Raw genomic sequence first — 21,847 nt, 5'->3', positions numbered from 1 at the left:
TCAATATTTATCCAAAATCTAATATTGTTTTTTAATTATTAATATTTTTTTTTTATCAACAGAAGATCATTTATTAACGATCGGTTAATTGTCAGATCTTTGAGTTATTTGTTTTTTAATTTTGGGATATTTGAAAAATTATGTTGCGTTATGAAAAATACAACAGGTCATTGGCACTTTGGTTGAAATATTTTTCCGCTTTTATTTTGAGAGTAATTTGAATGTTTTTTAAGGGAGAAGAAACAAAAAGAAGAAGAAAAAGAAAATATATATCTGTAACCGCAAATGAAATTAATAATTAATTGTCAATTTATTAAAAATAAATCACCTCAAATTACATTAATTATATATTGTAATATTGTTACTGTTATTATTAATAGTAAATTATTTAAAAAAAAAAAATGTTTATAATTTATTTATCAATACATGTATTACATATATCTTAGTTGAGGAAACAAAAACAAGTAAATATAATGTAAAATATAAATAAAACATTATGGTAACTTATTTTTTTTTGTTATCAATAATCAATTATTTGCAAATTGAGGAAAAATATTAACAGGAAAAAAGCAGTGATTATAGACTATATAAGAAAAAATTTATTTCATAAAAAAATTATTTGATATACCTATAACTTTGTGGAGAAAAAAGTTTTAAAAAAACTTAAATATGTTGATATATTTTATTTATTTTATTGTTTTTATTAACAGTGATATTTTTGTTGGTGCTCAGGATTTTGATTCATCATCAACTTCTGAAGATATAGAGGTAAAAAAAATTTCTCTATATTTTTCTATTAATTAATAAAAATTTTCTACTAAAATCATCTTGAAATAAAATACTCTGGTAAATAATTTTCCAACAAGAAAAAAATATACTGTACGTTTAATTGGTATAAAAAACATTATCCTATATTTAAAATTAAAATTAATCATTATAAAAATAATTGAAGCATAGTAAAATATAAACATAATGATTTAATGACTATTTTGAATTTGCCAAAAATTATGACAACAGTATATATCATAGGATATAAATAAATAAATATTTCATTTAACAATTTATTTATTTTTTTAAATTTACTTTTATCATACATCTTGGATAAATTTAAAATTAATTAATTTAAAAATAAATTAATTAGTCATCGTATTGTAATGACTCAATGTTATTATTATTTCAAATTTAATTTTTTTTAATATTAATCTTTCAAATATTGTATGAAATGTTTATTTATTTTTATTTTATTATTTCAATTTATTATTATATATTATTAAATAAATAATTATTATAAATCTTGGATAAATTTATAGCTTATTCATTTTTTACTAGCTAGTATAGATATTTTTTAAATATTACAGAAAATTAAAATTATATTCGATGAAATTGTCGCTACATATCGTCCAGTTATTGAGGTTGATAAAAATATTACTGGTGATGAATTATCAACTTATCAATTGAAGGAAGAAATATCGGAAGAAAATCCATTTACAGTATGAATATATTACTCACTGATTATTCTTAAAAAAAACTTTAAAAATAAATTATTTGTGTTTTTTTATTATTAGGCTTTCTTTGGCAATCCTTGTGGGCTTGATTGCTCTGATGAATACCGAATTTTAAATTCAGTTGATGTCTGTAGTATTTTAGATAGCTCTGAAGAAGAATACAATTTGGCAAAAACACTTTTAAAAGCTATTGGATTACCTGAATCATGTCCAATTGAATCAGTAAAAAAAATTATCAAACAATAATTATACACTGTAATACGCTTTTTTAAATTCCATTTCAAATTGTGATTATTTTTTTTTCCAGGGTAAATATACTGCATCTTCAGAAATTGATGATCCTGAAATAAAAAATACAATTGGTAATTTATGTAGTTCTAAAAATTTATATTGTTCAAATAAAAGATTTCATATAAAATTAACTAACAAAAATCTCGATCAAATGGAAGTATTTGATGGAGTTTATAATATTCCTGCAATCGACAAAAGAAATAATTTATTTTGTTAAATTAAAACACAAATAATTACTTGTATTGTTGCGATAAAATAAATAAAAATTGTTTCAACTTATTATTGATCATTATTTAAATTAGATACATGAATTTTTAATTTTATTCTTTGTTTATTTTTATTATATATTTTACTGAATAATTTAAATTGTTCATGACGTGCGTATGTAACTAATTTACGATCAAATACTTTAGTGGTTCCGCCTACTTACACTATAAGCAATACATCTTTTATTTTTTCATGACAGACATTTTATACAACCTCTTTAAATACTTTAAATATATTTTGTTTAATAAAAAATTTTCTTGAATAAAATTTACCACAAAATTAACAACAATACAAATTTATATTTAAAAAATCATTAAATTGTTTTTTAAATTTTACTTTATATCATTTTAAAAAACATTTTTTATTAAATATACAATAGTCAGGGATAAAAAATAAATAAATTTTAATAAAAAAAACAACAACAATTATTTGTATTATCATTAAAAATATTAATTAAAAATTCATTAATAAATAGCGATAAAAATATCTAATTATTTTAAAAAACAATTTGAGTTTATTAAAAAAATTAAATTAATGATTAAATAATATATTTAAAAAATAATTTTAGACACATTCTTAAGTGTATTTCATCATAATATATAATTTTGGCCTTGTCGGAATTTTTTAGCTTCCACGTTCTCATCCTCAGAGGTCAAAAGTCATCGGGACCTCCCTCATTATTTCCCCTTCTTAAATAAAAAATTTTTTATTTTTTAAATTTTTTACTGTATTACTAAATTTTATTATTAAAAAAAAATCTTTTAAAATATTTATATACTTATTTTATTAATTTATAAATAAATAAATTAATTAATTAAATTTAAAAAATATATTTTTTATGCGATTATAATATTTTTTAATATTTTTTATTTAAAAAATTTTTCGACACATCGTGAGAAAATGCAATTATTTTTGGCATCTATAATTTCATTGGTTTGTAAAATTTTACGCGGGAATATTTTAACCAATCATTTATTTATCCGTAAGATCAAAACCCTTCCACAGGCTGTAATTTTTTTTATTTTTTCTTCATTCCAACAACTCTAAGGTACATCAGTTAAAACATTCAACAATCAACTTTCAAACAGCCAACATTTATCCAAAGCTAAATAAATAATAAAATAAACTATTAAAAAATAAAATTTATAATTTTTAAGTTAATAAAAATTACAATTATTTAAAACAAAAAAAAGGTATGTGTATTTGTTCGAAATAATATTTGTTTTTTTTATATGAAAAGAAAAAAAAAAAAAGTGCTTTTCAATTGATTAGAAAAAAATTAATTTAAATTATTAATTAATTATTTAAAAAAAATTAAATATACATATGATTTTTTGAATATTTAAAAAATAAAATTCAAGTAGATAAATAAATCAAGATAAAAAAATTATGTGAGTTCAGTGGGTGTGATAAAATTCGTGTATAGCGTGTAAGATAATTTGCGTCTATAGAGAAGATATAATTAAGGCCCTTGGGGGCCTCATTGCCAGTTGTTGTTGTTGTTTATTTATTTATTTTTTTACTTTTTATATACATGGTAACATGGGTATTGAGTACATTGGTACAGCCACGTAAAAAAAAAATAAAAAAAATTATATGCAGACATGTATGCACACACGAGAATTGAGCTTGAGATAAAATAAGATTAAAAAAATATTTTACCACGGAAAAGGTCAATGGGGTTAGGCATTATTCCCAAGGCATTTTTTTTCATTCTTATTTTATTTTTTTTTTAATCTTATTTTTTGCTTAAAATCATTTTTTAAATCTTTTTATTCATTTTTAATAATATTATTTTTGATTTTTAGATTAACATAATTTATAGATTAAAAAATAATTAATTTAAAATGTAATTATTTAATTGACAATGGGTCAACTTAATAGTCAACATTTACGTCCAAAATTATCATTAACATGGGTACTTCATGATGTTAATAAAAATGATAAAAAAAATATTAAAATAAAAAATTCAAAATTTAATATTGATGATAATAAAAATATACAAAATTATAATCTAAATGAACATGAATTATCTAAAAAGGTAAATAAATACATTAAATTAATAATAATAATTATAATTAAATAAAAAAAATTTATTATTTTTTATAGAAAAAAAATAAAAAATCTCGTAATAATCAAGATATTTTAAATAATTATAATAAAGTAACAAGAGCAATATCTGAACCAAATTTAATACTACGTGATTCATTAACATCAAATTTAAATGATAAATATAAATATCATCGTAAAAAACGTACAAAAAAATCAAGTAATATAAAAAAAAAATTTAAATATGAAATAAATGATTTGGATTTATTTTTAACAAAGGTAATAAAAAAAAATATAAATAATAACAATTTATAATATTGCTTAATATATTAAATAATAATAATTTTTTAAATTAAATCAGGCATCAATTGATGAACCAGCAAATATACCAATTGTCATATCATTTACATCAGTATTATATCAAACTCAAAATGGTATACAAGATGAAATATCATTACCACTTGGTACAATTGTCAATGCAATATTTAAAAATGATAAATGGCTTTATTGTACAACACCACATAATAAAGAAGGATATGTTATTTATTCAGCATGTTTACCACTTGGTATATTACCACAACCAACTCGTGGACCTTGTTGGGAAGATACAACTGATGTTTTTCCAAAACCATTAGGTATTTTTCATAATTTTTAATAATGAAATTATATTTAAAAAATTATTGTTTTCTTCTTTTTTTTTCTAGGTAATATGACTGATAGACAAAATGATACGAGATCAGAATGTGATGATAGAAATAATCGTTATTCAAGATTAAATAAAAAAAAAAATACAAAATATGATGAATTATTTTTTGATCATTATTATAAACATATTGATAATAAAAAAAAAATTATTTATACACGTCGAATATTATTGTGTATACAATGTGATTATTTAAAAAATGATAATGATGATGATACAATATCAGTTAATAAAGGTGATGTTGTTGTATTAATTAGTGATCATATTAAAAATTGGTTTTTAATACAAAAAAATGATGGGCATCAAGGTTTTATTCCAGCTAAAATTGCTAATCATGGTTTTATTTAATTTTTCAATATTTAAAAGTAAAATTTTATGTATTTTTAATGTAAAAATTGTATTTAAAATTATTATCAAAATATTTAGATAATAATTGAGTTTTGTTTTAATTTTTTTTAACCAACAAGATTATTGATTTTTTTTGTATGTTGGTGAAAAAGGAAGATAAGATGTCCATTTCCATCTGAAAAAGAATGAAAAATATTTAAAGAAATTTTGTTAATAATAAATATTTATAATTTCATACCGTCTTAGTAATTTCATTCCAATTGGAAAATCAAATGTATTATATTCTGGTTGAGTATTATCATTTGATTCTGAAACATCAATATTAAGTGACATTTGATTTGACCATGAATCTAGTCCTCTTTCCTCATTTGTTCCTTGAAAAAAAATTCGAAAAAAAAAAATTATTATTATTCGAAAAATTATGTTGATGTTCGTTGACCTAAAAAATGTTTATAAAATTATTTATGTATTTGTTTTTAATTTTATTGCTATCATTAATGTGAATATAAAAATTTATTTTTACCTGGTATTATGTTATCTAATAGACAACCAATAAAACCGCCAACGAGAATAGTTGTACTTAGTAAAACTGTTAAAATACCATCAACAGTATTGTTGCCTGTTTTTACGACCTCTGGATTTACAATCATCCACTTGGATAATACCTTAAAGTTTAAAATTAAATTTATGTTTTTTTTTTTTTTTTAGCATGACAAAAAAAATTTTAATTTGCTATTTATTGTTACAAGTGGAAAGAAGATGGAAAATCCCAGAATATAAAGATTTCTTGGTGAATTTAAATTGACATATTGAAGCGCTGATAAGCCTGTAAAAATAAAAAAAAAATATATCATCATAAGTTGAAAGAGATAAAATTAAAAGAGCGTAATCTCTTGGTACTAAAATTTTTATTTTTTTTCTATTATTTTTATTAACTTGTTAATTATAATAACAAGCAAGCGTATTGCAATTATTTATTTTACCAATATTTTTTATAAAATTAAAGAAAAAAAATAATAAGATAATTCAGTTACACTTAATTCTGTGTTGTTAAATTAAAATACTGTTAATTTATTTATAAATTAAGCTTACCAAATGCGGTTATCATTCCAAACATAACACAAAAAATACCACCAACAATGGGTTCAGGTATAATGATAAATATTGCTCCAAATTTACAAATAATACCTTGTAAAATCATTAAAAAACATGCCCATTGTATAACACGTCTACTTCCAACTTTGGTAACACCAATTGTACCAACATTTTCACCAAATGTATTTGTACCATTACCACTTCCCCAAATTCCAGCTAACACTGTTCCAATACCTTCAATTGCAATACCACGATTGATAGCATGCACTGGTGGTGGTGGAGCTCCACACATTTTCGATGTTGTTGGATAGTAACTAATTGATTCAACAGTACATGCAAGAACACCAGCCAACATTCCAAGTACCCCAGCTAAACTTATTGTTGGTAAACCCCATTGAAATGGATATGGTATACGAAACCATGGTGAATCACTTAATATATTTATTTTAGCATCTGTTCGTGCTGGATGACCAATTTGTAAATAATTTGTAAATGTTAATAAACCACAAATTGCCCACATGATAATAATTGTCAGTAGTACCTTGAAGGAAACAAAATATTATTATAAATAATTTGAACACAAAAAAAATAAAGTAAATAGGTATAAACTTACTGGAAATAATTTAAATAAATAAAACCATTTAATATTTATACCATTATTTTTAGTATAAACAATTATTGGACAACGTGTATTAACAAGTAGTTGTGAATAAACAGTTAACATAATTATTGTTATTGATGATATACCCCAGTGTTTTGATGCAGCACTTGATGCATTTTCAAATAATGATAAACCAACTAGTGATACTGTTGGTACAATTGTTAATGGTGTTATAAATTTTAGCAAATAACCAACGATACCAAATAAACCAATGAATACTTGAAATAATGCTGATACAGCAATTGCACCAGATAATTCACGCATACGTAATTGCCAAAGTTCAGTACGATTATCTGATGTCATTGAATTCATTATTTCTGATGAAGGACATTTCCATTGTGGTAAATTTAATATTGCAAGTGTTGGAACAAGAAATGATATTGTTCCACCTTGAACAAGTGGTAATCTTAAAAATAAAAATAACATTAATAACATTGATATGGTATAATTATTAAATTATTTTTATTTTACCTGCATCCAAATGTTGTTTGAAATAATGTGACAAGGCCAGTTACAAATATCATTGTTGATATTATATAACTTCTTGATGGATCATCTTCAGCCATACATAATGCTGGTGTTAATATAAATGGTATTGATACTATTGCACCGATCATCGTTAAATAATGCTATAGAAAAAAAAATAATTTTATGATTTCTTTATTTGTATTTCATTTTAAATTAATACTTGTAAATATTATTAAGAATTTTATTTTTTTCATCAAAGTTTTATCAAGAAATATTTACAGCCCTTGATAAATATGAAAATTTCATTAATTTTTACACCGTGCTTATTACGATCTATTACATGATAATTTCTTTTTTTTTTTTTTATAAAAATACATTGATTACTGTGAATGAAAAGATAAATAAAAAAAAAGATAAAAAAAATGGTATATCAACTTGAAAGTAATAAAAAGCTTGTAAAACCTGTACCTGAATGGCCATAAAAAAACAAAGATACCAAGGTGGTGTATCATCGATTCCATAAGATAATCCAGGATTATCATTTTTATTATCTTTGTTTTCATCATTGGCACTATCACAACCTTGATGATTATCAAATTCCTAAAACATTAAAAAAAAAAAAACATTTATTATTACATTTTCATTTCATGAATTGTTTTTTTTTCACGACAGATAATAAAGCAATTTAAAATTTAAAGAAAATATGATCTCCAATAGAATATTTAAATTCAACACCCGGAAATGTTAAATGTTGAGTCAATTTTTTTCCACCAGGTAAAATTTTAATCTTCAACTTTTAATCGTAAATTTGAATGTCACAATATATTCAAAAGATAAATAATAATTTATTGATATGATTAAAAAAAAATGAAAAGAAAAAACACTTGGATATTCATTGGAATTGATAATTTACAAATACTTGATCAATCACTTAAATGATATCAATTAAAATGACCTCGATAATAATTTATACATTGAAACTTGTTTCCTTTCATTTTAAATAATTTATATTAAAACAAAAAAATAATATTGTTATTAATAAATAATACTTACAACGTTAGACAATTCCATTATTAAATAACCAAATTTTTAATTTATTTATTATTTAAAAGAAAAATTAAATAACATAAAAATTCACTTTTCAATATTATAAAAACATTTTAAATTTAAATATATGTAAATAAAATGAAATAAAAAATTTCTATGTTTAAAAAACAGGCAAATAATGAGACTCGATAACATTGACAGAGTTAGACAATAATTGTCAGGGTTATAACGAATGCGTATTGAGTTCTCAGTTGTGTATGTTAAATTTTATTATTTATTTTAAGCCAAAGTTAACAATGTAGTAGGGGTATACATAAATAAAGAGAATGACAAGGTGTATAGAAAAAATATATATATCTATATGATATTTATGAAAAAAAAAAGATAAAAAGGATTTTTAAAATTAAAAAATTAATTGTATCAAAGAGAACTAATAAATTTTTTTATCTTTTTACCCAAAATTGTACAAATAATCATATAATATAATATAATATTTCATGCCTCTTTTTACTGGTGAAATTAAAAATAAATGATAAAATTTATATAAAAATTTTAATCAATTTTTAATTAACATGATTTAAAATTTATTTTGTCTGTAATATTTATGCGTGACAATATATATAATTATCAATTATAATGAAAAAAAAAATGTTATTTTAATTAAAAAAAATAAAAATTTTTTATTTTTTTCTATTTTATGACCTCTTTAATTACTTTTTTTCTTTTACCTTGATCACGTAATTTTTTACCAAGTCAATAAAATTTAAAAGATTTATTTTTAAATGTATTACGCATTGATTCAAATTCAAATTTACCTGTATGGGGTACATATCGTTATGTTATGTTACCTAATACACAAAAATCATATGATCAATATGATGATGCATATGTTAGACAATTAATAAAAGGTGATATGAATAGTTTTGAATGGCATCAAGGACCAAAAACATTAAATTCATTAACATCACCATCAAGCATGATTAAAGTTATTTTTAGCTCAATTAATGAACGTGATGTAATGCTGGCAAACGGAAAACTTAAACCAGAATCAATTACAAGCTCAAGACTTGATGAAGATTATATATTTGGATGTGAATATAGTGGTATTGATTTAATGAAAAATAAACGTGTAATGGGACTTGTTAAGACAAATGCACTGACAAATTTAATTGAAAGTAATTCAATATTAACTTGGAATATTCCTGATAATTGGTCATTACCAGAGGCTGCAACAGTTCCATTAGCTTATGCAACATCATATCTTGCATTATATATTTATGGTAAAATAAAAAGAGGTGATAAAGTATTGATTCATCATGCAACTAATGTTATTAGTCAGGCAGCAATAACATTGGCTCTCAATGAAGGAACAATGGCCCTGAATGAAGGATGAAGTATTTGTAACTGTAAAATCATTGAAAATGAAAAAATTTATTATCAATAAATTTCCACAAATTAAACAAGATCATATTGGAAATTTAATTGACATGAATTTAATTGAAAATATAATTATTGAAATAACCAAAGGACAAGGTGTAAATGTTGTTTTAAATTTTGTTTCTGATAATCATAAAAATATCTTAATCAATTGTTTAAAAGAAGGAGGTAAACTTTTGCAAATCAAAGACGTTGATAATGAAATAAATAATACTATTGAGTTTGATTTAACAAAAAGTATAGACTTTCAAGTTATTTCATTGATTGATTTACTCAAAACAAATAATGATGATGATGAAATATTATTAAAATTAAGAGATCTATTACAAAATGGTGTTAATGAAGGAATTGTCAAACCATTGAGTAGTATAATATTTAACAGAGATCAATTGAAGCTTGCATTTGAACATTTGATGAATAATAATGAAGTTACTGAAAAGGTAATGAGAAAAAAAAAAACCAAATAAATTGTTGTACATTATATTTTTTCTCTTTTATTTTGTTTCAGGTTGTTATTCAAATTCAAAATGAAATTAATAATAAATTAAACAGCAAGCAACTGATATCTTTACCAGTAATTCCACGTTTTTACTGTAATCCAAATTACAGTTATATTATTTATGGTGGACTTGGTGGTTTTGGTCTTGAACTTGCAGATTGGTTATTCATTCGTGGAGCAAAATATTTGATATTAACTTCACGAAGTGGTATTAAAAATGGATATCAACAAATGAAAATTAATTATTGGAAAAAAAATGGTGTAAAAGTTGAAATAATTTCAGAAAAATTGGCTCACATTGAAAAAGATTGTGTTAATATTTTAGAAATTTCTTCAAACATTGCACCAGTTGGTGGAATTTTTAATCTTGCTGTTGAACTTGATAACAAGCTTTTTTGTAATCACACAGCTAAAACTTTTGATTATTCTTTTAAATCAAAAGCTTGGAGTACTAAAAATTTTGATAAATTATCAAGAAAAATGTGTAAAAATATTAAAAATTTTGTTGTTTTTTCTTCAGTAGCATCCAGTTATGGTTGTCAAGGAATGACAAGTTATGGAATGACAAATTCTATCATGGAAAAAATTTGTGAAAAACGAATTGCCGATGGATTACCAGCATTGTCAATACAATGGGGAGCTATTGATAATGTTGGTATACTTGAAAATATGCAAATAAATAACAATAACTCTATATTTGCTGGTACTTTTAGACAAAAAATTTCATCATGTATTGATGCACTTGATAAATTTTTAATGCAATCACAACCAGTTGTATTAAGTATGATTATTCCAGAAAAACAAAGCAAAAAATCAGATACTATATCAAATATCGTTGATGCTGTTATTAAAATAATTGGTCTCAAAGATTCAAAAATGATTAATAAACATGTGCCACTTAGTCAGCTTGGAGTGGACTCAATTTTGGTATTTGAAATCCAAAAAACTCTTGAACAGGAATTTAATATTATTCTTAAAGTTTATTATTATTATTTGGACTCTATTGTTGTTGTAAATAATTTCTTCAAACACTCATTAATAGAAAACCAAACTATGTCGCCATAAAAATAATAAAAAAAAAGCAACTGAAACTGTATAGTTGATGATTTTAAATATATATAAAGTCGTTATATATTTTTTGATTAAATACACTTTTATGTCCCTTGGAAAATATTGAACTAAAATTTTTTATCCATATACCTTATAAAGCTGTATTATCAAATCGTATTAACTCGTCAATTTATAGATTAACCAGACAGAATGAAATTATCTACCCATATGACCCTTCTGCATTGCTTCATGTGATCTTTAAAAATTTACAGGTTTATAATTTTAAGTGCGGTTGAAATTAGAATTGATTTTATAATATGATTGCGTGACAATTTTCAGGTAGACTGTTATTAATAATTAATAAAATAATTTTATGATAATTTACTTTTAAAAGAAAGTTTTTAAACTCAAATTATTTTAAATACCTCGTTATTTTTTCGATAAAACTCCAATTAAGAGTTATTATTTTGGTATAAATAATTATTTACCAATTATTTACCGTTTTTGGTTTTTCTTTTTTAGTCACTCTTTATAATTCACTGCAGTGGTTTATATTAGTTCAATAAAAATGGGAAAAGAAGAACAATTGAAAAATATTGCAAAATGTAGAAAAAGACTAAAATTAGTAACAATGGCTTTGGGTATATGGCCTCAAAAAAATCCGAATACTAATTTTTATTGTATCCAATCATATATTGTTGTGGTCTATCTTGTCATTGTATATTCTGCTGTTTTAAATTTTATGTATCAAAATCGTCATTCTTTTACAATTGTTTTAAAAGGAGCAAGTTTAAGCTTGAGTTTCTCTATTGTAACACTCAAGGTAAGTTTAAAAACACATTTATTTATTTATTCATTTATTTATGTACTTTTTTAAAAGGTTGTCGTGTTTATTTATCGACGTAAAAAATTACGTGAAGTTGAAGATACAATGGAAGAAATATTAAAATCACAATTGGGAAAATCAGATGAACTTGTGACTACAATGCTTGGTCCACTTGATTATTTTGCACAACATATTTCATTTGGAATATTTTTTTTTGGCTATGCTATTGGAACTGTATTATATTCATTTCCAATAACCCCCATAACACATACACCATGTACACCCAAATATACCACAAATCCAACAATATATCCATATGAAATTGTGGGTGGTAGTCCTCTATGGTGGGCACATTTTGCATTTGAATCAATTTTGAGTTTTGTTTTTTGTTCAATTGGTACATGTACTGATAATTTATTTGGTTATTATTGTTCACATATTATGTCACAATTTCGTGCATTAAATTATGAAATGGAAAATATTAAACTTGATGATCAATTAAAGAATAATATCAAAGATATTGTTATAAAACATCATAAATTAATAAATTGTTGTGAATTATTAATGGAAATATATGGCGAAATTGTAATTGTATTATTAATTACAACTGCGCTTATATTGTGTTGTTTAGTTTTTCAAATAAGCCAAGTAATATTTTATTTTTTTAACACTCTAAATTAACGTAATATTTATATATAATAATTTTATTATTAGATGACACAAATAACTATTGGTCAAGTAATATGGTTTACTGTTTATATTTGTTACAAATTATCACAAGCTTTAATTTATGCATGGGCAGGTGAAAAAGTTATTGAAGAGGTTTTTATTTTCAATAATATTTAATTAATAACATTAACAGTTTTGGTTATTTAAATTTTTAACTTTATAATTGATAGAGTGAAAAATTTCGTATGGCAATTTATACGTGTTCATGGGAAACACAATACAGACGAGATTTAGGAAAATATCTTATTATTATGATGAGTCAAAGGCCAGTCAGTTTTACTGCATGTGGTATAGTATCTGTTGATGCTAAACTTTTCACATCAGTAAGTGAATTATAATTAATAATTAATAATCATCAGCTATCAACTAATCTACGTAAAGTTTCACCTTTTTATCTGGCACATGGGACCTCACATTCATCTCATTTATCACCTGTTAATGCTACGATTTCTACTACTAACAATAAAGTCTGTAGGAATACGTTGCTATTAAATCACATCATGTTATTATAGCTGTGTACAAAAATCTAATCATGTTTGATTCACTCTCCTCTTGTACCTAGTCTAGTTCTTAAGCAATTCCAATAATGGTCATAATTTTTTAATTTTTAAGTTAATTTATCGTAATCTAATTTAACTCAATACAATTTAATTTAAGTTCAAGTACATATATATACAAATGTTTATAATATGTCTATTACACTGTGATTAATTACACAACCTATGTAATTCTACCTGTATCCCTATAATGGCTGCATTGCCACTGGGATTTATAAATTTAAGAAATAAATAAAAATCAGTAATTTTATTAATTGTTATTAAAATAAATTTTTTAAATTTAATTTCAGATTTTAAATGCAGCTTTATCGTATTTCTTTTTACTACAATCTTTAAACGAATAAAAATTTTCCTATATTCCATGGACATGAAATTCAATGCAGCTTGCATGAAAAATTTATGGTAAACAGTATCTTTTTTTTTTACTTGTATCAGAGTGATATAAGAATTTTTTATATCATACAGTATAGGCAATTGTGTGTTTCAAATGTTTTTCTTCGTGTTTTTGACAAGTTATGTCTTCTTTTTTTTTTCTGTGCTACTGAATGTAGCACAATAAATATGTATTCATGTGATATTTAATACTTTTTTAATGTAATATTAAAAAATTACATCAAAAAAATTATTTTAATCAAGAAAAAAATGAGATTAAAACTATTTTTAAATTATTGATTTGTTTAGTATTTTGTTTTTAATATTTTAAATTTTTTTTATTTATTATTATTTATTTATTATTTATTGTTATTTTTAAAAATATCTAATAATTTTTTATTGTTTCATACGAAATTTATTATGTTTATGAACATTTAATATTTATATTTACAAAAATTTTATGAATTTAATTTTCAATTTTTTTTTTTTGGCAAAATTATGTAAGTTCTTTCATTGATGGTGTCATTGTCATCATGATATCAATCATTTGTTTCTTTTCATTATCATTTTTTAAATCACTCCAAATTAATTCAAGTTTTTTTTCTTGATATTTCTGTAAATTAAAAAATATAAAACAATTAATTATTTTTTTAAATTTTTTAAAATAATTAAGATTTTTTACTATTTATTTACTTTTATATATGTAAAACAGTGCTTCATTGTTGCACCAACATGAAGTATATTTATTGTAACATTACGTTCACCAACATCATTTATTTTTGGTATTGATGATAAAACAAATTCATGTGGTCCATGTCGACATCTAATCATTGCAATTTTTGTATAATTATTACAATATTTTGCTATAAAAAAAATCAAAATAACAAATTCCAATCACCATTGATAATCAATCAATCATAATTATTATTAATATTTAATTATTTACCATTAAAACCTGATCTTATTGCAGCAATTCCAAAATCACCAAACATTTCTTTAACTTTTTTTTGTACAGCATCATATAATGCTGATGCTTTTAAAACAAGTGGTTTTTTTTCATTTGTTCTTGGTTTTATTTCAATCGTTATATATCTAAATTTTTTTTCAAATAAAATAAAATATATTAATAATTTATATTGTTTATTATTCAAAATTAAATTATTTCATTTACCTGTTTTTGTATCGAACCATTTTTTAGCAACAATTTATTTTTGATAATTAACAATAATATTTGTTTTAAATTATTAATTATTTATTTTATATTTTTATTATTTAGTTTACTTGTTTCATGTTATTTTTTTGTTATTTAAGTTAAATTTTTTTCTTTGACAGAATTTGTTATGATTTCTCTTCTGGAGTGAATCGAAAATCGAAATAAACAATAATTTTTTTTGGTGTCACGTGTGCTGATAATGTGATAGTTTATTTTTTTTTTACTTACTTGATATCACAATCTCGAGGTCAACTAGTTGAAGAAATGAAATTCCATAAATAATGATAAATAATAAATATCAAATATTACGAAATGATAATTTATAATAATCTCAATATATATTCAATAATAATTGATGAAAATTTTTAGTTGAATTTTAAATACCCAAAAGATAATATTCAATTTACAAATTATTTATAATAATATTTAAAAATGAATTATTATATTGGTGTTGATGTTGGAACTGGTAGTGCAAGAGCAGCATTATTTGATGAAAATGGTAAATTATTAAAAATAGCAACAAATGTTATTAAAACATTTAATTATTTATCAGATTATTATGAACAAAGTTCTGATGATATTTGGAATTCAGTTAAAAAAGTTGTAAAGGTTGTAAAATTTTTTATTTATTATTTTAAAGTTTTAATGCTATATATTATATTATTCAATTTCATTTCAGGAAGTTGTTGGTGAAATATCAAATGAATATATCAAAGGAATTGGTTTTGATGCAACTTGTTCACTTGTATTACTTGATGATGCTGGTAAACCAGTAACAGCAAGTTTAACTGGTAATATTATAAAGCTCATATAGAATTATATTATTAATAAACAATAATTATTTTAATAATTTTATTAGGTGATGATGAAAGAAATATTATTTTATGGATGGATCATAGAGCTGAAATGGAAGCAAGCATTATCAATCAAATGAATCATGAAGTATTAAAATTTGTTGGTGGTAAAATATCATTAGAAATGGAAATACCAAAAATTATGTGGTTAAAAAAAAATCTACCAGATACATTTAAACGTGTTAAATTATATTTTGATTTACCTGATTTTTTAACATGGAAAGCAACTGGTTCAGAATCAAGGTAAAAAAATTTATTAATAATTGATACAGTTGCTTATTTATTTTTTATACTTCAAGATCATTATGTTCACTTGTTTGTAAATGGAATTACAATGCAAATGAATTTGGTATAAATGGTTGGAATGAAGATTATTTAACAAAAATTGGTTTATCATGTTTAAAAGAAAATAACTGGAAAAAAATTGGTAATACTATTAGTATATATTGTACTAATAAACTTGAATTTATAAATAAATTAAAATATACATATATTATAGGTAACATTGTAAAAGCACCTGGTGAACCAATTGAAAATGGTTTAACAGCATTAGCAGCAGCTGAATTTGGTCTTAAAGAAGGTACACCAGTTGGAACATCAATAATTGATGCACATGCTGGTGGTCTTGGTATGATTGGTATATCATCAAAAGATAATCCAAAAATATCAAAATTATTTTCATCAAGATTAAGTCTTATTTGTGGTACATCAACATGTCATATGGCTGTATCATCAAAGCCAATATTTGTTAATGGTATTTGGGGTCCATATTGGGGTGCAATGATACCCCAATATTATTTAAATGAAGGTGGACAAAGTACAACTGGTAAATTAATTGATCATATAATAAATAATCATCCAGCAACAATTGAAATAAATAAAAAAATTAATAATACTAATATTCATATACAAGAATATTTAACAAATTTATTAATAAATTATGCTAATGATAAAAATATTAATGATATATCATATTTAACAAATGATATACATATTTGGCCTGATTTCCATGGTAATAGATCACCACTTGCTGATCCTAATTTACAAGGTATGATTTGTGGTTTAACATTAAATAATGATGAATATAATCTTGCAATTATTTATCTTGCAACATTACAATCAATTATTTATGGTACAAAACATATATTTAATTATTTAAATAATAATGGTTATGATATTAAGACAATTCTAATATGTGGTGGACTTTCGAAAAATTTTTTATTTTGTAAAATTCATGCTGATGCTATTGGTGTACCAGTACTAATACCAGATAATTGTGAATCAGTTTTACTTGGCTCAGCTATACTTGGTGCTTGTGCATCAAAAAAATTTGATAATATTGATAATGCAATATTTAATATGTCTGGTAATGCAAATGTTATTGAACCAGATAAAAAAATTAATCAGTAAGTTTATTTTATTATTTTTATTATTTATTTTTTCATATTTATAAAATTATTTTTTTTTATTTTTCCATTTTTAGATATCACGAAAAAAAATACAAAGTTTTTTTAAAAATGGTACAAGATCAAAAAGAGTATAAAAAAATTATGAATGAAAATATTTAATATTTCATCATGATTTAATGTTTTAAATAAATTAAAATTAATGAATAATATGTGCGAATTGACATACGTTTTTTTTTTTTTATAAATATTTTATAAAATGTATAAAGAAATATATTTTTTTATAAATATAAACTAATTATTGTTGTTATTATTAATTATTATTAATATTTTATTTTTTTAATGTAAGAACTTGCAAACTTAACTTGTTAATAAAAAATTTATAACGATAATTGTGCTTTTTATTTTTTTAAAATAATAATAATTATGTATTTGTTGATTAAATTTTCATCAATTAACATTGCACAAGGCATTCGATAAAAAACGATAAATTAAACTATGTTATTATATAAAATAGATCAATTAATAATTTTGAATTATTTGTTTGTTTTTTTAAAAAATTAATATCTTATGATTATTTATCATATATAAAATTTCATTATTTTCATGTAAAAATATCAACTTTTTTATTTGTGACAGGCACTTGAGGTCAGTCTCAATGTCATCCATAATTATTGTAAAGCTTGGAAGACTTTAAATTGATAAAATTTAAATTATCAATAACATGCCTTTAAAAAAAGGCTATTGCTTTTATAATTTATCAAAAATATTTAACTGATTATTAATTTAATTAATAAGTAACTATAAATATATATATATATTATCTTCCCTTTTTTTTTTCTTCACAATTATTTAAAACGATATTCATCGGCAATTTGATGAAGCATATTTTGGAAGTAAAATTTTTGACGCCATAAATATGATGATATTATTGATTGTCCTTGTGATTTTTGTGATTCTAATACATCTTCACAAATATCAACAGCTGATTGCCAAATAGTTGCTAAAAATAAAAAACTATATAAATAAAAGAAAAAAAAATTTTTTAAATAAATAAATACATACCTAAATTATCACGTAATTTTTGTGTATCATTATTATCAAATTGTTCCAAAACATCAATTGAAAATGTTTGATAATTTTTTAATTCAACAATTGCATTAAAATTAAAACATTTAGAATTTTTATTAGCAACAATAAAACTACCAGGTAAAATATGTCGTTTTATAACATCAATTGCTTCATCAAAAGTATTATCTTTTTTTTTAATATCATTAAATGTATCATCATTTTTATGATTTATTTGTTCTGGCATTGTTTGCATAATATGAAACCACATTTTTGGTGGTATATTATTTGCTTCAATAATACATAATATTGTTGGTGAATTATTACGTTTTTTAGTTTTAACAATTTCAATACCATCTTGTAACATATTACCACCAGGATATTCATAAATAACAAGTACTTTACCAGGACCACCAAATAAATATTCATTAATATGACTCATAACCCATGTATCAGCTATTTTTGTACATCTTTCATATACTTTTCTAGCATTAAAATCTTTTGTATCTGTAATTAAATTATCATCATTAACATCAACTATTAATAGTAATAATAATTTTTGGGCTTTTTATATTTGTATTTTTTCTACAATAATTGGTGGATTATCTCTCTGTCAATTGAATATTCAAGAAAAAAAATAAAATTATCATTTTAATTGATGTATAAATATTATTTATTCAAGTATCTTTATCATTAAATGAAAAATTAAAAAATAAAATTTCTTAATCAAACCTTTATTGACAAATAAAAAATTTTAATTGTCATCTAAATAATTTTTATTATTATCAGTGAATCAAGGCACAAACAAAAAATAACAATTAGCTATTTAAACAATTAATTAAAATAATAATTTTGCCATTAGTTAACTAAACAAAGAAAGCAAAATTTATGTACAAATTTAAAACTGGAGTATTTAAAAGTCGTTAATGTCCTTGAAATTATCAAAATTTTTAACTATCAATAATCATATTTTTAAAACAAAACAATTTTTTCGAATTGCTTTATTTAGTCAATTGTAATTTTGACAACTAAAGGATGTAAATTTTTCTTGAATAATAACAATAATAATAAACTTACTTGTAATTGATGCAATAGTTTTAGGTGGTATATTTTGACACCATCCTAGTATTAATTCTAATGCTGTTTTAAAATCACATTTAACACTATGAAAAAATGAAGAATCTCTAATTGCATAATTTTTTCGACATATTAAACATTTCCATGAGAATCTATCAACAACACGTGCTGAATGCCATGTCAAATTACGTTCATTACAATCTGGATTTGAACATGATAATGATGATCTAATTAAACTCATGTCTTTTAACCAAGTATGTAATTCACCTTCATGGCCAGATTGAAACATTGGCCTAACAATACTATCAAAAAATCCACCATTATCACCAATTTTAATTGTTTCTTTTTCATTGCTATATTAAAAGTAAAAAATTATCATTATTATTATCATCATCAATTGACAATTAAAAATTAATATATTATTTTCCATACCTTGTTGTTATTTCAGACATTTTTTTATAATAAATTTAAACTCAACACAATAATAAATAATAGAAAAAGTAAAAAAAAAAAAAAAAAAGTTAAAAAATAATAAGTATTTTTTTATTTTTATTTGGGTGTTTTCAGCGTCAAAGGCACATTTTTACTTGTGTAATGATCGTTACAATAAACAACATGGCGTAATTTTTTTTTATTGTTTTTTATTATTTATTTATTTTTTTTTTTTGTTGCTTAAAATTTCTCAGCTCCTCTCGTGTTAAAAGTCACAACTATTATTGTAAACACAAAAAAAGCCTTTTTCTTTTTTGAGGTTATAAATTATAATAGGTATATTCGCTCATTCTTGAAATAATTAAACAATTGTTTAATGTTAACAATTTAATACTAAATGAATGGTCGACTATCATTATCATTATTATCTAATTTTAAAAATAATTTCTTTTCAAAAATGAGTTATTACGCTGTTGCTAAAGGTCGCAATGTTGGAATTTATAAAACTTGGTAAGATTAAAATTAATAAAAATAATAATAATAAATTAACAATATTAATAATAATTTTTTCCTTTGATATTGATATATAAAACAGGGATGAATGTAAAGCCCAAGTTGATAAATATCCTGGTGCAACATTTAAAAAATTTGGCTCACAATCTGGTGCTGCTGATTTTATAAGTGAAAAAAATAGCTCATCAACATCAACATCTGGTTCATACAATAATTATACAAATAATATAAAACAATCAAGTTCAACATCAGGCTCATCATATAAAAAATATTCACCATCATCAAGTAACAAAAATAATACTTATAATTATCATGGAAGTTCATCTGGTTCATCAGATTCATCTGGCAAATGGGGTTCTTTATATTCATCAACAAAAACATCATCATCATTAAAACGGTAATAATATTAATAACATTTATAAACAATATTTATAAATAATAATAATGTTAATATTTTTAGACCATATTCATCAATATCAAAATCATCAAGTAATGAATACAGTACATCAGCTAAAAAATCACCATTACGTACAAAATATATTGATAATAATATTGATGAAAAATTTAAATATGATTCTAATGGTCGTGTTGATATATATACTGATGGTGCATGTTCTGGTAATGGTTATAAAAATGCTAAAGCTGGTTATGGTGTTTATTTTGGTGATAATCATTTTGCAAATATATCAAAACCAGTTAAAGGACGTGCTACAAATAATAATGCTGAAATACAAGCTGTTACTGAAGCTGTTAAAATTGCTAAAAATCATGGTTTAAAAAAAATACGTATTAATACTGATTCAGAATTTTTAATTAATTGTTCAACAAAATGGATGGCTGGATGGAAAAGAAAAGGATGGAAAACATCATCTGGACATGCTGTTATTAATCGTGAAGAACTTGAAGAAATGGATAAAGCATTACAAACAATGGATGTTGAATTTGTAATTATTATATTTATTATTTTGTAATTATTATCATTAGAATAGAATTAATATTTGATTTATTTTTTTTAGAATCATGTTAGAGGACATGCTGGTATACATGGAAATGAAATGGCTGATTCACTTGCAAGACTTGGTGCTGAAGAATACAAAAAGTAAAGCTTGTTTTTGTTCTTTTTTCAATTTAATTTTATTGTTTTTAACGTGATGAGACACTTGGTTTCATTGCTTGATCATGAGTTCGTAATGATAATGGACTTATACTCCTTAGAAGTCGATAAATTTCTTCTGGTGCAACTTGCATTATTAATAATTCACTTATAATTCTGAAAAGTCAATCGGATAATTATTATTTTGATGTTGTTTGTTTTGTTATTGAGGTTAGAATTAATATTTTTACCTGAATACTGCTGGTGATGCATTGATACCAGCTAAT

General features: G+C 22.4%; 8 protein-coding genes across 10 annotated transcripts; 5 read left to right on the top strand and 3 right to left on the bottom strand.

Annotated features, from left to right (window-relative positions):
• Positions 1-613: 613 nt before the first annotated feature.
• LOC122857345 lies at positions 614-2,080 on the top strand. The gene is made up of 4 exons (XM_044159467.1): positions 614-768; positions 1,359-1,490; positions 1,566-1,727; positions 1,813-2,080. The coding sequence occupies exons 1-4, from the start codon at positions 670-672 to the stop codon at positions 2,011-2,013; spliced, it is 594 nt and encodes a 197-aa protein (XP_044015402.1). The 5' UTR covers positions 614-669; the 3' UTR covers positions 2,014-2,080.
• A 1,062-nt stretch (positions 2,081-3,142) lies between these two features.
• LOC122857369 lies at positions 3,143-5,163 on the top strand. The gene is made up of 5 exons (XM_044159496.1): positions 3,143-3,256; positions 3,872-4,104; positions 4,173-4,391; positions 4,474-4,747; positions 4,817-5,163. Exons 2-5 carry the CDS (start codon positions 3,931-3,933, stop codon positions 5,161-5,163), a joined length of 1,014 nt encoding a protein of 337 aa, XP_044015431.1. The 5' UTR covers positions 3,143-3,256; positions 3,872-3,930.
• Positions 4,911-11,617, bottom strand: LOC122857294 (solute carrier family 23 member 2-like). Of its 2 annotated transcripts, none has more exons than XM_044159393.1 (9): positions 8,441-8,691; positions 7,856-7,987; positions 7,391-7,548; positions 6,872-7,325; positions 6,256-6,799; positions 5,910-5,989; positions 5,687-5,828; positions 5,402-5,537; positions 4,911-5,338 (listed from the first exon to the last, which is right to left on the bottom strand). In XM_044159393.1, the coding sequence occupies exons 1-9, from the start codon at positions 8,456-8,458 to the stop codon at positions 5,284-5,286; spliced, it is 1,719 nt and encodes a 572-aa protein (XP_044015328.1). In that variant the 5' UTR covers positions 8,459-8,691; the 3' UTR covers positions 4,911-5,283. The 2 variants fall into 2 exon arrangements, with proteins under 2 accessions (XP_044015328.1, XP_044015330.1); XM_044159395.1 differs by lacking the exon at positions 8,441-8,691 and adding an exon at positions 11,571-11,617 and having other exon boundaries at positions 5,207-5,338.
• A 390-nt stretch (positions 11,618-12,007) lies between these two features.
• LOC122857315 lies at positions 12,008-14,135 on the top strand. The gene is made up of 4 exons (XM_044159423.1): positions 12,008-12,243; positions 12,301-12,894; positions 12,961-13,068; positions 13,146-14,135. The coding sequence occupies exons 1-4, from the start codon at positions 12,052-12,054 to the stop codon at positions 13,311-13,313; spliced, it is 1,062 nt and encodes a 353-aa protein (XP_044015358.1). The 5' UTR covers positions 12,008-12,051; the 3' UTR covers positions 13,314-14,135.
• A 225-nt stretch (positions 14,136-14,360) lies between these two features.
• Positions 14,361-15,096, bottom strand: LOC122857354 (ribonuclease P/MRP protein subunit POP5). Its single transcript, XM_044159478.1, has 4 exons — positions 15,076-15,096; positions 14,851-14,996; positions 14,598-14,767; positions 14,361-14,517 (listed from the first exon to the last, which is right to left on the bottom strand). Exons 1-4 carry the CDS (start codon positions 15,093-15,095, stop codon positions 14,401-14,403), a joined length of 453 nt encoding a protein of 150 aa, XP_044015413.1. The 5' UTR covers position 15,096; the 3' UTR covers positions 14,361-14,400.
• A 354-nt stretch (positions 15,097-15,450) lies between these two features.
• Positions 15,451-17,769, top strand: LOC122857297 (FGGY carbohydrate kinase domain-containing protein). Of its 2 annotated transcripts, none has more exons than XM_044159399.1 (6): positions 15,451-15,726; positions 15,797-15,908; positions 15,977-16,214; positions 16,271-16,398; positions 16,471-17,377; positions 17,455-17,769. In XM_044159399.1, exons 1-6 carry the CDS (start codon positions 15,550-15,552, stop codon positions 17,537-17,539), a joined length of 1,647 nt encoding a protein of 548 aa, XP_044015334.1. In that variant the 5' UTR covers positions 15,451-15,549; the 3' UTR covers positions 17,540-17,769. The 2 variants fall into 2 exon arrangements, with proteins under 2 accessions (XP_044015334.1, XP_044015335.1); XM_044159400.1 differs by having other exon boundaries at positions 15,502-15,616.
• A 433-nt stretch (positions 17,770-18,202) lies between these two features.
• Positions 18,203-20,134, bottom strand: LOC122857316. The gene is made up of 4 exons (XM_044159424.1): positions 19,955-20,134; positions 19,523-19,875; positions 18,443-18,952; positions 18,203-18,380 (listed from the first exon to the last, which is right to left on the bottom strand). The coding sequence occupies exons 1-4, from the start codon at positions 19,972-19,974 to the stop codon at positions 18,226-18,228; spliced, it is 1,038 nt and encodes a 345-aa protein (XP_044015359.1). The 5' UTR covers positions 19,975-20,134; the 3' UTR covers positions 18,203-18,225.
• Positions 20,135-20,307: 173 nt separating this feature from the next.
• On the top strand, positions 20,308-21,695 carry LOC122857318 (ribonuclease H1-like). Its single transcript, XM_044159426.1, has 4 exons — positions 20,308-20,464; positions 20,550-20,864; positions 20,928-21,411; positions 21,484-21,695. The coding sequence occupies exons 1-4, from the start codon at positions 20,352-20,354 to the stop codon at positions 21,568-21,570; spliced, it is 999 nt and encodes a 332-aa protein (XP_044015361.1). The 5' UTR covers positions 20,308-20,351; the 3' UTR covers positions 21,571-21,695.
• Positions 21,696-21,847: the final 152 nt, after the last annotated feature.

This window comes from Aphidius gifuensis, linkage group LG5, assembly GCF_014905175.1.
Source record: "Aphidius gifuensis isolate YNYX2018 linkage group LG5, ASM1490517v1, whole genome shotgun sequence".
NCBI lineage: Eukaryota > Metazoa > Arthropoda > Insecta > Hymenoptera > Braconidae > Aphidius > Aphidius gifuensis.
The sequence above is the reverse complement of the archived record's forward strand: the minus strand, read 5'-3'. Positions and strand labels throughout refer to the sequence as shown.

Coding starts and splice junctions, on each gene's coding strand:
- LOC122857316 (XM_044159424.1), bottom strand. CDS start 19,974: ATGTCTGAAATAACAACAAG. Junction 19,876..19,954: donor ATGTCTGAAATAACAACAAG/GTATGGAAAATA, acceptor CTTTTAATATAG/CAATGAAAAAGAAACAATTA. Junction 18,953..19,522: donor AACTATTGCATCAATTACAA/GTAAGTTTATTA, acceptor ATTTAATTACAG/ATACAAAAGATTTTAATGCT.
- LOC122857315 (XM_044159423.1), top strand. CDS start 12,052: ATGGCTTTGGGTATATGGCCTCAAAAAAATCCGAATACTAATTTTTAT. Junction 12,895..12,960: donor TAGTTTTTCAAATAAGCCAA/GTAATATTTTAT, acceptor TTTTATTATTAG/ATGACACAAATAACTATTGG. Junction 13,069..13,145: donor GTGAAAAAGTTATTGAAGAG/GTTTTTATTTTC, acceptor TATAATTGATAG/AGTGAAAAATTTCGTATGGC.
- LOC122857369 (XM_044159496.1), top strand. CDS start 3,931: ATGGGTCAACTTAATAGTCAACATTTACGTCCAAAATTATCATTAACA. Junction 4,392..4,473: donor TGGATTTATTTTTAACAAAG/GTAATAAAAAAA, acceptor AAATTAAATCAG/GCATCAATTGATGAACCAGC. Junction 4,748..4,816: donor TGTTTTTCCAAAACCATTAG/GTATTTTTCATA, acceptor TTTTTTTTCTAG/GTAATATGACTGATAGACAA.
- LOC122857294 (XM_044159393.1), bottom strand. Junction 5,829..5,909: donor TTTCCATCTTCTTTCCACTT/GTAACAATAAAT, acceptor TTAAACTTTAAG/GTATTATCCAAGTGGATGAT. Junction 5,538..5,686: donor ATTAGATAACATAATACCAG/GTAAAAATAAAT, acceptor TTTTTTTTCAAG/GAACAAATGAGGAAAGAGGA.
- LOC122857345 (XM_044159467.1), top strand. CDS start 670: ATGTTGATATATTTTATTTATTTTATTGTTTTTATTAACAGTGATATT. Junction 769..1,358: donor CAACTTCTGAAGATATAGAG/GTAAAAAAAATT, acceptor TAAATATTACAG/AAAATTAAAATTATATTCGA. Junction 1,491..1,565: donor CGGAAGAAAATCCATTTACA/GTATGAATATAT, acceptor TTTTATTATTAG/GCTTTCTTTGGCAATCCTTG.
- LOC122857297 (XM_044159399.1), top strand. CDS start 15,550: ATGAATTATTATATTGGTGTTGATGTTGGAACTGGTAGTGCAAGAGCA. Junction 15,909..15,976: donor AGTAACAGCAAGTTTAACTG/GTAATATTATAA, acceptor TAATTTTATTAG/GTGATGATGAAAGAAATATT. Junction 16,215..16,270: donor GCAACTGGTTCAGAATCAAG/GTAAAAAAATTT, acceptor TTATACTTCAAG/ATCATTATGTTCACTTGTTT.
- LOC122857354 (XM_044159478.1), bottom strand. CDS start 15,095: ATGGTTCGATACAAAAACAG. Junction 14,997..15,075: donor ATGGTTCGATACAAAAACAG/GTAAATGAAATA, acceptor AAAAAAATTTAG/ATATATAACGATTGAAATAA. Junction 14,768..14,850: donor AATAAGATCAGGTTTTAATG/GTAAATAATTAA, acceptor TTTTTTTTATAG/CAAAATATTGTAATAATTAT.
- LOC122857318 (XM_044159426.1), top strand. CDS start 20,352: ATGAATGGTCGACTATCATTATCATTATTATCTAATTTTAAAAATAAT. Junction 20,865..20,927: donor ACATCATCATCATTAAAACG/GTAATAATATTA, acceptor TAATATTTTTAG/ACCATATTCATCAATATCAA. Junction 21,412..21,483: donor AAACAATGGATGTTGAATTT/GTAATTATTATA, acceptor TATTTTTTTTAG/AATCATGTTAGAGGACATGC.